General features: G+C 48.9%; 1 protein-coding gene and 1 pseudogene across 4 annotated transcripts; one reads left to right on the top strand and one right to left on the bottom strand.

Annotated features, from left to right (window-relative positions):
- The first annotated feature begins 3858 nt into the window (after positions 1 to 3858).
- On the top strand, positions 3859 to 15258 carry LOC100278465 (uncharacterized). 4 transcript variants are annotated; one of them, XM_008673797.4, is made up of 6 exons: positions 3859 to 3996; positions 4079 to 4198; positions 13542 to 13742; positions 13844 to 14024; positions 14289 to 14389; positions 14919 to 15258. In XM_008673797.4, exons 2-6 carry the CDS (start codon positions 4160 to 4162, stop codon positions 14958 to 14960), a joined length of 564 nt encoding a protein of 187 aa, XP_008672019.1. In that variant the 5' UTR covers positions 3859 to 3996; positions 4079 to 4159; the 3' UTR covers positions 14961 to 15258.
- Positions 15259 to 16908: 1650 nt separating this feature from the next.
- LOC103644705 (9-beta-pimara-7,15-diene oxidase-like) overlaps positions 16909 to 17487 on the bottom strand; it is a 51038-nt pseudogene continuing 50459 nt past the window's right edge.

Raw genomic sequence — 17487 nt, 5'->3', positions numbered from 1 at the left:
CTCGAGTTGTGGGTCGTAACCCCCCGCCGGAGCGGGGACCACAGCTAGCTCCCGTGGGATGTCGGCGCGAGGCACCGGCCTAGGAAGATCACCGTCCTCCGGCATGCCGAGATGGTTGCCTTCGGAGGGATCCCCTAGCTCGATGTGGAAACATTCGCGGCTTGGGCCGCAGCTCTCGTCGTCAAGGCTGCGGCTTCCGTCGGAACAGTCGGAGAGGCAGTAGTCACATGCGGTCATGAAGTCCCGCATGGCACTGGGGTTGCCAAGTCCGGAGAAATCCCAACAGATGTTGGGATCGTCATCTTCCTCGGACCCAGAGGGCCCGTAGGTCGAGACGTCCGTCAACCGGTCCCAAGGCGACCGCACACGAAACCCCAGTGGGGTTGCACTCGCCTCAATGAGAGCGCCCGCCAAAGCGAGGTCGCTTGGCGGGTCGAGGCCGAGTCGAAATGACGTAAGATGGGAGTTAGTCGGTACATTTTGGTCGACGAGGAGCGACGTAGTCACATCGGGGATTGGTTGCACCGTCATCTCAGGTACGAGGGCGACGTCCTGCAGGCTTTCCGCGAGCGCGCTGGCGTCGTCTTCTTGCTCGGGGCCAGCGTGTCGCGGGGGGACGGCGCTTGCCTTCGTCTCGAACGCGAGGTCGACGTCCGGCGTGCCTTCCGTCGGGGCGTCGATTCGCTCGACGGCCAACGAAGCGCGGCCTCCCGCTTGGCCTTGACGGCCCCGCCTCCTCCTCCGTTGGCGGGGGAGAGAACGAAGCGAGCTCGAATGTTGCTCTTCCACCACGCGGGGAAGGTGTCGTCGATTCCGCCGCCGGCGGGCGGGTTGTCGGCCGCCATTGTCGTCGTCGCGCGGCGGTGGAAGAAGTATCATGTCGTAGCTGCCGTCGAAGGACATGAACTCAAGAGTCCCGAAACGAAGCACCGTCCCGGGCCGGAGAGGTTGCTGGAGGTTGCCCATCTGGAGCTTGACGGGGAGCTGTTCGTCAGCACGCAGCAGGCCCCTACCTGGCGCGCCAACTGTCGGCGTTTCGAGACAGGGGGGTCCCTAAGCCGACGAGTGAGTGTGTTGCGTGCCCCAGCCCAGATGGGTCGAGCGCGTGGGCGAGCGCGAAGGGGGGAGAGGCGAGGTGGCCGGAGTCGGGCGTGAGAGAGGTGGAAGTCCCGCGGCCTTCGTGTTCGTCCCGCGCCCAGGTCGGGTGCGCTTGCAGTAGGGGGGTTACAAGCGTCCACGCGGGTGAGGGAAGCGAGCGGCCCCAAGAGAGCGCCTGTCCCGTCCTCGGTCCCGCGCGGCCAACCTTCTCTAAGAAGGCCCTGGTCCTTCCTTTTATAGTCGTAAGGAGAGGATCCAGGTGTACAATGGGAGGGGTGTAGCAGAGTGCTACGTGTCTAGCGGAGAGAGAGCTAGCGCCCTAGGTACATGCCAATGTGGCAGCCGGAGAGGTCTTGGCACCTTGCTGGCGTGATGTCGTGGCTGTCGGAGGAGCGACGGAGCCTGGCGGAGGGACAACTGTTGGAGCGGTCGAGTCCTTGCTGACGTCGCCCTGCTTCCATAAGAGAGCTGAGGGCCGCCGTCGTCACAGAGCTCGTGGAGCGCCATCATTGCCCATCCGGCAGAGCTGGCCGGATGGGACGCCGGTCTTGTTCTCCGTGACCCGAGTCGATTCGGGGTAGGACGATGATGGCGCTTCCTGTTGACGTGGCGGGCCTGTGCCCTAGGCAGGGCGACGTGGGGGCTCCTCCGAAGCCGAGGTCGAGTCTGTCTTCCGTTGCCGAGGCCGAGCCCGAGCCCCCGGGTCGGGCGAGGCGGAGATCGTTTGGCCGAGGCCAGGGCGGAGTCCGAGCCCTGGGGTCGGGCGAGGCGAAGTTTCGTCGTCTTCCGGGTCTTAGCCCGAGTCCGAGCCCTGGGGTCGGGCGGAGCGGAGTTCGTCGTCTTCTGGGTCTTAGCCCGAGTCTGAGCCCTGGGGTCGGGCGGAGCGGAGTTCGCCGTCTTCCGGGTCTTAGCCCGAGTCCGAGCCCTGGGGTCGGGCGGAGCGGAGTTCGCCGTCTTCCGGGTCTTAGCCCGAGTCCGAGCCCTGGGGTCGGGCGGAGCGGAGTTCGCCGTCTTCCGGGTCTTAGCCCGAGTCCGAGCCCTGGGGTCGGGCGGAGCGGAGTTCGCCGTCTTCCGGGTCTTAGCCCGAGTCCGAGCCCTGGGGTCGGGCGGAGCGGAGTTCGCCGTCTTCCGGGTCTTAGCCCGAGTCCGAGCCCTGGGGTCGGGCGGAGCGGAGTTCACCGTCTTCCGGGTCTTAGCCCGAGTCCGAGCCCTGGGGTCGGGCGGAGCGGAGTTCGCTTATGGCGCCTTTGGCAAGGCCTGACTGCCTGTCAGACTCACTCTGTCGAGTGGCACTGCAGTCGGAGTGGCGCAGGCGGCGCTGCCCTTCTGTCAGACTGGTCAGTGGAGCGGTGGAGTGGCGGCAGTCACTTCGGCTCTGCCGGGGGCGCGTGTCAGGATAAAGGTGTCAGGCCACCTTTGCGTTAAATGCTCCTGCAACTTGGTCAGTCGGTGTGGCGATTTAGTCAGGGTTGCTTCTGAGCGAAGCCAAGGCCTCGGGCGAGCCGGAGGTGTGTCCGCCGTAAAAAGGGGGGCCTCGGGCGAGACGGAAGTCTCTCGAGGTCGGCTGCCCTTGGCCGAGGCTAGGCTCGGGTGAAGCGTGATCGAGTCACTCGTGTGGACTGATCCCTGACTTAATCGTACCCATCAGGCCTTTGCAGCTTTATGCTGATGGGGGTTACCAGCTGAGAATTAGGCGTCTTGAGGGTACCCCTAATTATGGTCCCCGACAATAAGTTACACGTGAAATCATTATAAGTGTCCAAGTTTTAACATAATCAATACTTCTATTTGTCATTTTCATGTGGGAACATAAGTTTATCTTATTATAGAATGTTTATTAGTCTTATAACTTATTTGCATTTCTTGGCCGACACTAAATATTTTATGAATTTAAATTTTTTGTTGTTTCTACATAAAGAAATTAATAATACACAAATAGCCTTAGAAATTCACAAAATTTTACGGAGCCACAAGATATGACCACATATAATTCTAAAAATGTTTCATAATGAAATCCACGATACACCATCATTTCTTCTATTTCACTTTCACATGTTACATAATTTACACATGAAATCACTCTAAGTATCCAAGTTTTAACATAATCAATACTTCACTTTATCATTTTCGTACATGAACTTGATGTTATCTTCTCGTAGAATGTTTATTACTATTGGTAGCTTATTTGTATTTTTTTTTGTCGACACTAGAATATTTTATGAATTTAATTGTATTTTAATATTTTTCAAAAAAATTAATAATACACAAGTAGCCTCATAAATTGATGAAATCTTACAGAGACATAACATATGTCTACATAAATCCTTAAAAATGGATTCAAAGAGTGGTTAAATGATCACAACAACCGTGGTATGTGTGAAATGGTGTCTTACACGGCATCCGACAAAAAGTCCGTTATCAACGCTATCGTGTTCGATTAATTCCATATCCGATGCTCGACTATCCATATTTGCATTAAAAAACATCCGCATTTACATTCATATCCGAAGCTAACCGCATTCAAATTCAAATTTGAATAAAAATATAAAAACAAATATAGTTTTAATGATATCCATTCATATCCAATCCCATTATATCACTCCGATAGTCCGACTCCGACAGGCGACGGCGTGCCTGACCACGGAGGGGGCCCCAGCCTCCAGGTACTGCGGCCTGCTGGCGCCAGCGCTCGGCCCGCCCGTCCTGTCCATCCGCCCGTCAGATATTATCTGCCAGGTGTCTATCGCAGCGTCGTACGTCCACGTGGAAAAGCGCCCATGCCACGCTGGATAAAAAGGGTGTCCGGCCAACACCCTTTTCTGTCCGTTCCCCTCTCCGTCGCCAACCCAGTAACGGCCCGCTTGGCGTGCGTCGCCGTCCACCGCCGCGACCTCGAGGGTTCGCCGGATCCCCTTCCTCCACCTCCGCCCCCGACCCCGCCGCTGCCTCAGGACGTTCTGACGCTCGCGTTCCTTTGCAGTGTAGGGCCGGGTTGCTGACCGCATCGCCCGGCGTGTCGCTCGGCGTCGGTTCGGGCAGGCCGCGGCCGCGCGCGTGATCGATGGGGAAGAGACCGCCGACCGATCCGAAGCGCTTCGGGGTGGGTAATCGAGGCCCAGCTTCTTACCCCTTTTTCCCCTTCTCTTCTTTTTCCATCGAGGGGTCCGGGCGTCCAGCTCGGCTGCTTCCAGCCCGGGCCTGTTCTGTTTATTTTTGCTAGGTTTATGACCTTGCCTTGCAACTTGCGATACATGACCGACTAGGATGAGGTCGGTTCAGCTCCGTTCAGGCAAGGCACGGATTGGAGCTCCGGAGCTTGTTAGCTACCTTGATTGTGTTCCAAGAAGATGGATGAGTGGAAGAATTGATGGATGAGTTTAGTGTGTCTTTGTCCTTGTTTGTTCAACGACGTGCTGCTGATTTTGATTCAGTTTTATTGATATATAAATACAAGTAGATACATTCACGATAAACACATATACGATGCAGGTACAGAAGTTTTGGGTTGGTTAGTGAGATGGTTACAAGTATGGTTCGTAGCTTTATCCACATCCAACTCCTAGAGTGAAGGTTTTTAGATCTGAATGTAGGCTTACGTTATTGTCTGCCTGTGATTTTGAGCATTTCCGGCATTACTGAGTTAACAGCTATGGTTTTTCCCAGAGCAATTCTGGCTACCTGGTTCATATATATTACCTAACGATGGCTGATTTATTAGTGATGGTTGCTACTTGCTACCTCAGGTCAGAAATTACTTTTGTACAGGGTTTTGTTGCAGATATTTGATAGCCTTTTGGCGGGAATTGACGCTCACAGCTACAGAATGTTTCGTGTGGCTTGCCTGTGAAACCTAAAGCATAGGACAAGTCGAACATGAAGACAATATTGGCTTATTGAGATCCATGTTTGCATGGCAATCATTTAGGAACAAGTACGAGTGTCGGGCTGTGATTGGATAACAGTAGGAAACGGATAGCGTTACAAATCAAGTGTCTGAACTAGATTACTATAGTTGACCTGTCTACACCGGTGCGGCCGTTATTGTTAACCTGTGGTAACAGGCGCTTTCCACTATTGTTTAGGCCTATCCTGGTTACCAAGTTTAACTTTGGTTGTTCTTGCACATTATCTACTTAAAATATTATGTTTATAGTATTTCACAAACATTTAACACTAAGGATCTAAATAGGTATCTCACCTTGTACGAAGGTACCACCAGTTTTCATTTCCTGTTACAAATAGAATATACTCTGTAACAGATATTAAAAAACTCGACTCCCCCGGGCATTTTTCTTAAGAAGAAGATCTTCTCACCTCTGTAACAACTAACAACACATGGGGCAAACAAACAACGAGCTTTAGTCAAAGAGTGATGGAATAACTTTTACCTTTTGTTTTGTTTGAAGGAAGAGATCTTTTAGTTGGATGTAAGTATGGGATATATTATGCTTCATTGTTTCCAATTGTTCTATTCCAAAACGGTATCATAGTTCTATTCCAAAATTGGTGTTATAGTTTGATTGTTGCTATGCAACTTAGTGATGTTACATGTTTGATTAGAATAAATGAACAATGACCACCAAAGGTTGCTTAGTATTAGATACAGTTTTCACTTGCTTTTCTAATAGCGAAGTTTAAGATTTGATTTGCTGTTTGCTGAGAACCTTAGTTAGATTTGTTATTTTGTCAATGCATACGTGGTGGTCACTTGACATTCTATTCTTGTAGTTTTGTGCAGTTCTTTTGGCTAGTTTGGCGAAAGGGCCTCTAGCCTAGTGGTTAAGGGCTTCCGAGTAGCACCTCTATGTCCTGGGTTCGATCCCCCTCGGGGGCGAATTTTTAGGCTTGGTTAAAAAATCCCCTTGATGTGTCCCATCTACTATTGGGTTACGATGTCCTGTGCGCCACCCTCCGGTTGGACCGTTGCAGAGTGGACGATTGACGTCGCCCCATTAGTGATGGGAAGCCAGGGTTCGGGGATTTTCTCGGCCGGGACCATTGTTTCGGCCTCTTCTTAATATAATACCGGGAGGGTGGTCTTTCCCTCCCCGACCGAGTTTTTTTTCTTTTGGCTAGTTTTGCAGGGTACTCACTGGGATAGGAGCTTTGGTCGTTTATTTGTGGAGTGTGCATGACACAAAACATGAGTTCAAGAATAGGTCCAAGTCCAACTAAGAACAGTGACCAAGTTAATCTGTCTGAGTCTCTGAGATGCCCAGAAATTATTAACAGCTCATTAGGAACCAAGAAGTCAATATTGGCATGTAACTTAACCACCTGGTTATTACCTTAGGGGTATAAGAAGCTAATGCACTGACAGATTGGCTGCTACCCACACTTGATCCAGTGGTTCTTACTAATAATTTTCACCATAACGTTGGAAAGGATCTTGTGCCATTCATACAGCCCTCCTTGTTCTATTCTTATTTAATTTTCTTGCTTATTTTGGGTATAGTATTACTTTGCTTATTTTGAGGAACACTCAAGGTACAATGGTTAACAAACATATACAAGGTACCTATGCAAACCATGCAGAAACTGTTTTCGACAGAATGCTCCAAATGTAGGCCGTGTTTGGTTCGGCTTCTACACGATTCTGTCCGCCAAAATCCGTGGTAGCTACCCAAACGCAGAGCTTCTACCGCAGCTTTTGGTGAAAGCGCGTCGCGCAAAAGCTCTTCGTCAACTGCCAGATAGAAGCGGCTCGTGACCCGCGTCCTCGGGAAGCCGAGCCACTTTTCACGTGCCCGTGACCCATTCTCCATTTATCTCTACTTAAATTATTTTGAACTATGCAAATCCGTGTTTATTTCCCAAATGGCCAAATCTACATTTGAAACCCGTGTTTGGAACAGTTGCGCTGCTGCCATTGCAGTTGTTAAGTGTACCTTTAATCCTCATTGTTAGAAACTGTATCCTGGCTGTCGCCTGGCAGATATGCCGGCCGCCCTATATGGAAGTATTGTCTGATATAGATAGAGAGGATTAGGGGAGGATCTCAATCACTATGATTGAGGATCTGATTGAGGATCTCAATCACTATGATTGAGGATCTGATTGTACTCTAGATCTTTCCTTAGGTGTAGAAGGCTTCCTTTTACCTCTCACCTTCCTCCCCTATATATACCTGTACATGTGCTGTCTATCTTCATCAATATACAAACACACGCTTCCAACTCTCTTACATGGTATCAGACGCCTAGGTCCTGATTCCTGCCCTCCATCCCCGCGCGCCTCCTCTACGGCGCTGCTTCTCCCCATGGCCGACCTCCAGCCAACCTCTCCGGCCATCACCGATCTTGACGGCGACGCCTCTGCTGATTCTGAGCGCGCGGCCCTGGCTGCCCGTGAGGCTGCTTTGGCTCGCGCCGCCGCTGCAGAGCAGGACGCCGCCCTCGCCCAGCGCGAGCGCGACGCCGCCGACGCCCGCATCCGTGCGGCCCTCGCCCGTGCAGCTCACGAGCGCGCGGCGGCGGCCCTCTCTCCCCCCATCACCGACCTCACCTCCGACGGCACTGGTGCTGACTCCGTCGCCCAGCTTTCTGCCGCTCTTCTCCAACACGAAGCGGCTGCACTTCTCAATCTGCACGCTCAAGCCGTCGCCGTGCAGAACATCCGGGCCCTCGTTCCACTCCTCCTCGACGTCAACTCCACCTTCTACTCTCGGTGGCGTGAGTCCTTCCTCCTAACCCTCACCAAATTCTCTCTGGATTGCCACGTGCTGTCTGATGCTGTCCACCACTCGCCCGACTGGACTCGCATGAACGCCGTTGTTCTGTCTTGGATCAACGGCTCCATCACCGACAACCTCGCCGATATGATCTCCGAGCGCGGTGCATCTGCTCGCGTCCTGTGGCTCGCTATTGAGTCCCAATTTCTTGGGAACCGCACGACGCGCACTCTATACGCCGACCAAGCTTTCCGCTCCTTCACTCAGGGCGACCTCTCCGCAGCTGATTACTGCCGCCGCTACAAAAAGCTTGCCGAAGATCTTCGCGATCTTGGCGAGCCGGTCTCCGACAAGACCCTTGTCCTCAACATCATTCGCGGCCTCAACGAACGCTTTCAAGCGCTCGGCCTTCACCTCCGTCGCACCTCCCCTCTCCCCACTTTTTTGCAGGTCCGCGATGATCTTACTCTGGAGGAGCTCACCATGACTAATGCTGCTCCTGCAGCAGCTCTCGCTGCTGTTACTACACCACCTGGCGAGAACAGCAGCTCCAAGTCATCTACACCCACCGCTCCTGCTGGGCGTTCTTCACATCAGCGCCCGCCCTCCCACCATTCCGGGGGCGGTTCCGGTCATGGCTCCTCCTCCGGACAACGCGGCAAGCGAGGCAAGCGCGGTGGTAGAACCTCCAGCAACAGCAGCAGCGGCATCATTGGCCCTGCACCCTCCTCCAACTACAACTACTACAACCCTTGGACGGGGGCCATCTACATGTGGCCTGGCCAACGTCCACCTTCGACTCCTCGTCCGCCTGCTGCCTCGCCCCCACCACCACATGCCTTCGTCGCCGGCACTCCTGGTCAGTGGGCTGTCCCTGCTGCAGCATATGGGCCGCCCCCTGCCTACGCCGATCCTTCTACGCCTGCACCCGTCTGGGATCAACACACCCTCGCTGCCAACTTCCAAACTGTCACTCTTCAGCAGCCACCCCAACAAGAGTGGCACTTTGACACTGGTGCCTCCAGTCACATGACATCTGACGCTGGTATAATATCTCATCCCCCCTCTTCCCAGCATCTTCCTACTCATATTGTCGTTGGCAACGGCCATCTTATCCCTGTTACCTCCACTGGCACCACTCGTCTTCCCTACAACCTTTCTCTTCATAATGTCCTAGTTTCCCCCTCGCTCATTAAGGATCTGATTTCTGTCCGTCAATTTACCACTGATAATAATTGCTCTGTTGAATTTGATCCTTTTGGCTGCTCTGTGAAGGATCTTCCCACTCGGCGCGAGATCTTCAGATGTAACAGCTCTGGTCCACTATACCCCCTGCGGTTCCCGGCCTCTGCTCTTCTTGCATCTACCCTATGGCACCAACGACTTGGACATCCCGGTCACGCCGTTTTATCACATTTAGCGCAGTCATCCGCAATTTCCTGTAATAAAAACACTAGTACTCATCCTTGTCATGCCTGTCAACTCGGACGACATGTTCGTCTACCATTTCCTATTTCTTCCTCCCGCGCCACCTGTAATTTTCAGTTAATTCACTGTGACCTCTGGACATCACCCATCACCAGTGTGTCTGGCCACAAATATTATCTTGTTATTTTGGATGACTGCTCTCACTATTTATGGACATTTCCCTTACGTCTCAAATCTGACACCCTTTCCACCTTAACCAATTTCTTTGCCTACGTTCGTACGCAGTTTGGTGTCCCTATCCAGAGCATCCAGTGCGACAATGGTCGCGAATTTGACAACCTTCAAGCCCGCAACTTTTTCTCCTCCCATGGAGTCCATCTGCGCATGTCTTGCCCCTACACTTCAGCTCAAAATGGTAAGGCTGAACGTGTCATCCGTTCCATCAACAATATCATCCGCACCCTCCTCGTTCAATCCAGTGTTCCCCCCAATTTTTGGGCTGCGGCTCTTGGGACTGCAACATACCTCCTCAACATCCTACCCACAAAAACACTCGCACTCTCTACACCGCATTTTGCTCTCTTCGGTCACAACCCATCCTATGACCACCTTCGCGTTTTTGGCTGCAAATGCTACCCCAACCTTTCTGCCACCACTCCACATAAATTATCCCCTCGCTCAACCCTTTGTGTCTTCCTTGGCTATTCCCCCCACCACAAAGGCTACCTATGCTTTGATCGCCACTCCAATCGCACCATTATCTCCCGTCATGTGGTTTTTGATGAAACCTCGTTTCCCTTTTCTGAGGGTTCCCATCCACCCCCACCAGCAGCCTTCGATTTCCTTGACAATTACACTAACCCGGTTGCAGCTCCTTTTGGACTGTCGCCCGTGTCTTCTTTTTCAGGTACTCGTATGCCACCACCACCCCCACCGGTGGCCCCTTCGCCGGCTGTGCCCCTCGTCTCCTCAGAGGTGGCATTTCAGCCACCTGCCGCGCCAGCTGGGCCTGCCCCGATGTCCCAGTCTCCTGCCCGGATGGCTGGTCTCCCAGGCGCATCGGCACCAACAATACTGCCGCCTGGGTCTACTACCGTGCCCGACGTCCATAGAACGACAGCTCCTGCTGATCGTTTCTGCGGACGGGTCTACTCTCGACGCCCGCCCACCGCTACTGCTCCAGCACCTTCTCCGACAACCGCCACTGCACCACCTATTCCTGCTGGTGCAGTCCCTGTCGATCCAGTGATCAACCACCACAGGATGACAACCCGTGGCAAGAGTGGTCTTCGGTTTCCTGCTCTTTTTGAAGCCGCCGCACTGTCCCCCATTCCGAGGACATATCGCGCAGCCCTTACTGATTCAAATTGGCGCTCCGCTATGGAACAGGAATATTCTGCTCTTATTGGTAATCACACTTGGGATCTTCTGCCTCGACCGCCGACTTGCAATGTTGTGACTGGCAAGTGGGTTTTCAAACACAAGTTCAAAGCTGATGGTTCTCTTGAGCGCTACAAGGCCAGATGGGTTCTTCGGGGTTTCACTCAACGCCCTGGTATTGATTTTTCAGAAACTTTCAGTCCAGTGGTCAAGCCAGCTACAGTCCGGACCGTTCTTTCCCTGGCTCTCTCCCACAGATGGCCGATTCACCAACTTGATGTCAACAATGCTTTTCTTCAGGGGACCCTGTCAGAAACTGTTTACTGTGTTCAGCCCACCGGTTTTGAAGATTCCACTCATCCTGATTATGTGTGCCGTCTCAATCGGTCACTTTATGGCCTCAAACAGGCCCCTCGTGCCTGGTACAGTAGATTTGCTTCTCACTTGATTCAAATTGGATTCGTTGAGGCCAAGTCTGACACTTCATTATTCGTCTACCACAAGGGCACAGATATGATTTACCTTCTTCTTTACGTGGATGATATTGTGCTAACTGCTTCGTCCATGAATCTTCTCCGGCGGACTATTACTGCTCTCCAACAGGAATTCTCACTGAAGGATCTTGGCCCCCTTCATCACTTCCTGGGCATGCATGTTCAACAATCTGCTTCTGGCATCACTCTTTCTCAGCGCCAGTATATGATTGAGATACTTGAGCGAGCTGGTATGAGTAACTGCAAACCCTGTACAACTCCTGTTGATATCAACCCCAAACTTTCAGCCGACGGTGACCCTGTCTCCGATCCCACGGAATTCCGCAGTCTTGCCGGCGCATTACAGTACCTCACCTTCACCCGTCCGGATATTGCATATGCTGTTCAGCAAGTCTGTCTCCACATGCACGATCCTCGGGAACCTCATTTGGCTGCTCTCAAGCGTATCCTGCGCTATATCCAAGGCACTCTTCAGATGGGCCTTCACCTCAGTTCCTCTCCGCAAATGGAACTTGTGGTTTACTCTGATGCTGATTGGGCTGGCTGTCCAGACACTAGGAGATCTACTTCCGGTTATGCTGTTTTCCTCGGTGCTAACCTCGTCTCATGGTCTTCAAAGCGCCAGAACACGGTCTCCCGCTCCAGTGCCGAAGCCGAGTACCGCGCTGTTGCCAATGCAGTCGCTGAAGTATCCTGGTTACGCCAGTTGTTGACAGAACTGCATGTTCCTCTCCCCAAGTCCTCATTGGTCTACTGTGACAACATCAGTGCTGTTTATATGTCCTCCAATCCTGTTCAGCATCAGCGCACCAAGCATGTGGAAATTGATCTTCACTTCGTTCGTGACAAGGTCGCCCTCGGTGTTGTTCGCGTGCTACATGTCCCGACGACTTCCCAGTACGCCGACATCTTCACCAAAGGCTTACCATCAGCAGTCTTCACTGAATTTCGGACCAGTCTTACCGTTCGCTCCACGGACGCTAACACTGCGGGGGGGTGTTAGAAACTGTATCCTGGCTGTCGCCTGGCAGATATGTCGGCCGCCCTATATGGAAGTATTGTCTGATATAGATAGAGAGGATTAGGGGAGGATCTCAATCACTATGATTGAGGATCTGATTGAGGATCTCAATCACTATGATTGAGGATCTGATTGTACTCTAGATCTTTCCTTAGGTGTAGAAGGCTTCCTTTTACCTCTCACCTTCCTCCCCTATATATACCTGTACATGTGCTGTCTATCTTCATCAATATACAAACACACGCTTCCAACTCTCTTACACTCATGTTCAGATGTTAACAATACGATAATTTAGACATTTAAGCATATACACTTCAGACACTGATATTTAATAATCCAGTCAGTCTCGTAATGCACTAGTTGGTAGTATGTATTTATGTGTTTTCTTTTTTTAATCAGAATCTACAATATCATAATCTGCATATCCAAACACTCAGATTCTGCCCACCAGCTTCTGTCCACAGCAGCCGAACCAAACACCTAGATTCTAACCACCAGCTTCTCCCCACAGCCAGCTTTTCCCCACAGCCAGCTTTTCAGAAAAGCTCTTCAGGAAAAAGCCGAACCAAACAGGCCCGTAAAAGGCTGCTGAAGAAATCACTTTGAGAATCTGATTATTGTGGTTTAGCTCTGAACCATAAATATCTTTGTTAGCGTGAGGGAAAAATGTGTCAAAACAAGAAATAGAAGTCTCTGGATTTTACATGAAAAGGGACCTTGTGATAGTCTCTTAGTTCTATCAGCAATTAATTCTGGATTTCTGGTGTCAATTATGCATGTTCCTGAGGGTACTTATAAAGCGCTTCTTTCTTTACTGATCGCCTGATTTCAATCAAGGAATCAAATTTATTTTTACTTGCATATTTAGGGCCCCTTTGGCAGGGCTCTGGCTTCTCCAAAAACGGCTTTGGCTCTGGCTCACGAGGTGAAACCACTTCTTTAGATGAGCCAAAGCCATTCTGAAAAATCATTTGGCAAAACGGCTTATAGGTTGTTTTTCAGAAAGACCCTTGTATAGTTTATCTCTCCTGTACGTGGCTAGGGATTGAGGGCAGGACCAAAAAAAATAATTTGGACTGGTGGGAGGGCTATTGTGCAAAAATGACGTGAGCTGAAGCCGGGTGAGCCACTTTTTTTTGGCTCATGCCCTCTAGTTCATTTTGGAAAAGCACTTCACTGGTGAAGCCATTTGAAAAAGAGGTGTTTGGCACAACTTTTGCATGAGCCAGAGCCGAAGCTGAAAAATAAGCCCTACCAAAGGGGCCCTTAGTGTTCTATCCTTCAATCATGCTTGCCTCTTTATTTGATATGCATCTCATGTATTTTTATAATGCCACAAGGCATTTTTGAAGGAAATTCCTTGTGATGTCAATACTACAATAGCGCAATCATTGGAGGATATTGTTGAATTTAATAGATTATTAGGTTTACTCCTATTCTCTTCTGCCAGGATACGTCGAATGCAGGTTCATCGTCTGGATGGACCGATGAGAAGCACATGCTCTACATTACCTTTTTGGAGGAATCATTTGTTAACCAATTGTACAGTAGTAAGGGGGAAATGAATTCGGCAGAATCATTCTATGCAACTCCAGGTGCATGGCAAAAATCTTCTTATAGTGGAAATGGTAGAAACACAAAATATGATGAGGTAGTGCCAACAAGTTCTCGCTACTCTATCAATATCAACTTATCAAGGTTTTTTTTTCTATGTATGAAATTGTTCTTCCTCTATTTTAAACAAAACATTAGGGACATGGATATTGGGGGACTGTCGAGGTTGACGGAGATGGAGCTGATTATATGGATGATGATGCATCAACTAATGGTCCAAGACAAGAGAGAGATACTAGTTACCATGCAAGGCAAAGGAATTCCAGGGGGTCAGCTGCTTTCCGTTTGCGCCAGCATGGGCATTCGTTTTCTTGGAGAGGTAGGTGCATGATGCTTCCATGGTAGGTAGTGCTTTGTAAATATGTTCAAGGGGGAAACAATGCAGAATCGATCTGTGTTTTTACCTAGAGTTAACAAACTTCAATATGGTAAAAGTTCACATTCATGACAATAAAAGTTATATTAGCATGTCTGTTCAGACTGACGTTGTATTTGAAGGGACATTAGCATTTTCTACTGGAGTAATACATGTATTGCTGCGCTTTACTGTTACGCTATAAAGAAAACTGTCCGTCTTCTTCAGAATCATCAGACCAGAACTTCTTGGATGGGGAGACTCAAGGTAGCAAGGAACAAGGAAGAGGGTCTAGCAAAAACCAGCAAAAGCATGCTGATACGACCAAGGTAAAACATGATTCTTCTACAGTTTTCACCTTGCATATGTTCTTTTTTTTAAAAAAACGACCCTGCATATATTCTTTGTATGTCAACATGTTCAAAGCCGCCTGTGTTTTTATTAGGTCGGCCCACATGATTCATGAAATCACAGGTTTACGCTAGCAGCTCTTTTGTGATTCAGGAGATCAGTCATCCTCATGGGGAAGCTTAGGGGCCAATGGGATTGGTTCATGCAAGCTAATAAGTTTGTAAGAATAGCAGTGATGGAGGTGGGCAGATGTATATAAATCTGTTCATTCATCTCCAGATAGCCAAAAGATAGGTGTTTCCTGTTGGTAGTGTATCTATTAGGAATGTCGTAGATTGCTAATGACTTCCTGTAAAATCGTCCAGGAAGGTTTCAGATATTGAGGTGGACCAGCTGGGTAACTGTTGTTGTGTCCCGTAATGTACAAGTACAGATGTCTGCAATGTTCATTTGACTTGTTGACAAAATGGAATTTTATGATATTTGAAACCCCGTGCCTTTGAACAGGTTGCCAAATTCTCTATTTCCCTCTCAGTCAGCATGTCGTGATTGCTTCAGATGCCATCTACGATCGCATCAAGTCTAGAAAGAAACAGGTGCGCTTTTCAAAGCCATCTTAGAGGCTGTTTGACATGGTTCCGCTTCAATAGAAGAACTCTGTAAGGCCTTGTTCGTTTGTGTCGGATTGCACCTGCAATCGTTCCAGCTAATCAAAGTTTATATAAATTAGAGAAGCAATCCGGTTAGGAATCGTTCCGACCCACCAATCTGGCACAAACGAACAAGGCTTAAAAGCAGCTCTCCTCTGGAGTATATTGTTTCCTCGTAATTAGTTTAAATAACTTTAAACTCTATATCCAGGATGCTTTTTAAGTATTGTAGAATTTTATATCGCAGCTCTCAAGACTCTATAGAGAATTAGGATTTACAACTTTAAAAGTCAGGATGTTTGGGTTGGCTAACTCTTTCTTGAAGTTTTATTCTGAAACTATATCAAACACACCTTAACATCAAACGCCTTAACATCAAATGGTGCCCATGAGATTCCAATTCACACAACGTTTCCTAATCAAAGCTAAAATTGAACTGGCATATCAAATTTTTAATTGGTGTTCACGTCAGGATCCAAGCGGCCCCTCGTTACTTACTACATTTTTAGAATATATTGTACAACAGAGTAATTACAATATAGTATCAGCTTGCGCCTAATCACACCAAAATGTCTGCCCACTTGAGAATCTGGACGGCGGGCCCGATATGGGCCTAGCAGGTGAACCCTCTTCGTACTGTGGCTCTGTTCCCGTTTGTTGCTTCGAGGACTCCAACTTGAGGGTCGAAGTCCTGGTGCCTTCGACCTCTGGTCGGCGTCGAGTTCCGGAGTCTTCACAAGTTCTCGCTGGCTTGGCTCGTTTGAAGGGTTCAGGGAGAGTGGGAGACCGTGACCCGAAGTGAGACTTAAATCGGTGCCTCAAATTAAAATATAGCGCTCTATATAGAAAAAACTGTATCTTTATTTTATAAAATTTGGTTAAAAAATTATAAGACACTATTTCAATTGTTTAAAGATACTACAACTTAGATCCTTTAACGTGACATATAAAAATGTCCTATAATTTAAAAATTAGTATATTTTATAGAATTTAAGACAACAACAAAACATTTCGTTCTAACACTAAAACTTCATATCTAGATTATAGTATAACCCACTACGGTGTACTCCTTCCATCCCCATGATTTAGTCTTTTTAGATTTGTCCTAAGTTAATCAATATCAACTTTAACGGATTATACCACATATTGTATAAACATAAAGGTAAAATTACTGGATTTATTATGATATGAACCACCATAATATATAATTCTTTTAGTTTAAAATAATTTAATTATATATATATATTGTTGATAAAATAGTTTGGCTTAGGATAAATCTAAAACGACTAAATCATATGGACAGAGAGAGTAGTATATTTGAGGCACTTGAGAGAGCGTACTATAATTTTTTGACTAAATTTTATGATACTAGGAACCTGCCCGTGCGATGCCACGGAATATAAATTGTGACCCTCCAATAGATTTAGGACCCTGACGACGGGCGGTGTGAGTACAATAATGACGGCAAAATATGTGATTAAACATAGATACAGAACGATATAAATATGTCTACCCAAATAGATTGAAATGGAATCGCACAAATAATTTCTAAAGAGTAAATATATAATGCTTAATCATAAGTAAATATGTTGACACCTTGTACACTAATCTAATCTTTTTTAACAATATTGTTAACTCTCTGTTATATATTTGCCGGGATGGCATATCTGCACGAATTGTCCTCGTAACTTAACAGTTCGATAATAAAGTTCCTCCGAAAAATCTTTGCATCCTACACATAAGACATATAAGAGAACAAAACGCCATTTTTTTATTATGTAACTGGAATGTATGTTTGAATATGAAAGGAACGTACTCCACTCACCCTAACAAATTTCATTCGACTATCATTCCCCCACATGGCCATAGCTGCAGAGGCGGGGAAGCAAGAGCGGGAGCGACGGGTGCAGCCTCATCGTCTCCTTGATCACCATGCCGGTGTAGCTCAGGCAGCCCAGGAGCGACTCGTGGTCACCTAGGTTCTTGCTGTCGAGTGCTCGCTGAACCTCTACTTGGGCCTTGGCCATGGCTTCTGGGTTCCTCATGAGCTCGGACATGACCCACTCAGCCACAGACGAAGTCGTCTCGGTGCCTCCTATGAATAAATCCTACATATATAGGATAGGAGGTTCATCTTTGATTTATAAGGTTCCATTCAAAGGAAAGGGAAGAACACTTAGGCTGCCTCCAACAAGGTCCTGTAAAGGGTCCTGTCCGGTAAATGTAGGGGACGGTCAGGTCCCCTACGCCTCTAACAAGGTACTCTAAAGCGTCCCCTAAATTATAGAGGATGTGGCAGAGACCCTAAATGTGGAGGCCTCCGAGCGTGCGCTATCCGCGCGACTCCTCCACCAGCCACCGCGAGGAAACTTCCGCCTCCTCCAACCCCGCGCTGGCGACTGCATCTCCCGGGGCCGAGCCCTCGA

This window comes from Zea mays, chromosome 1 (assembly GCF_902167145.1).
Source record: "Zea mays cultivar B73 chromosome 1, Zm-B73-REFERENCE-NAM-5.0, whole genome shotgun sequence".
Classification (NCBI taxonomy): domain Eukaryota; kingdom Viridiplantae; phylum Streptophyta; class Magnoliopsida; order Poales; family Poaceae; genus Zea; species Zea mays.
This window is presented reverse-complemented; position numbering and strand designations above follow the sequence as displayed.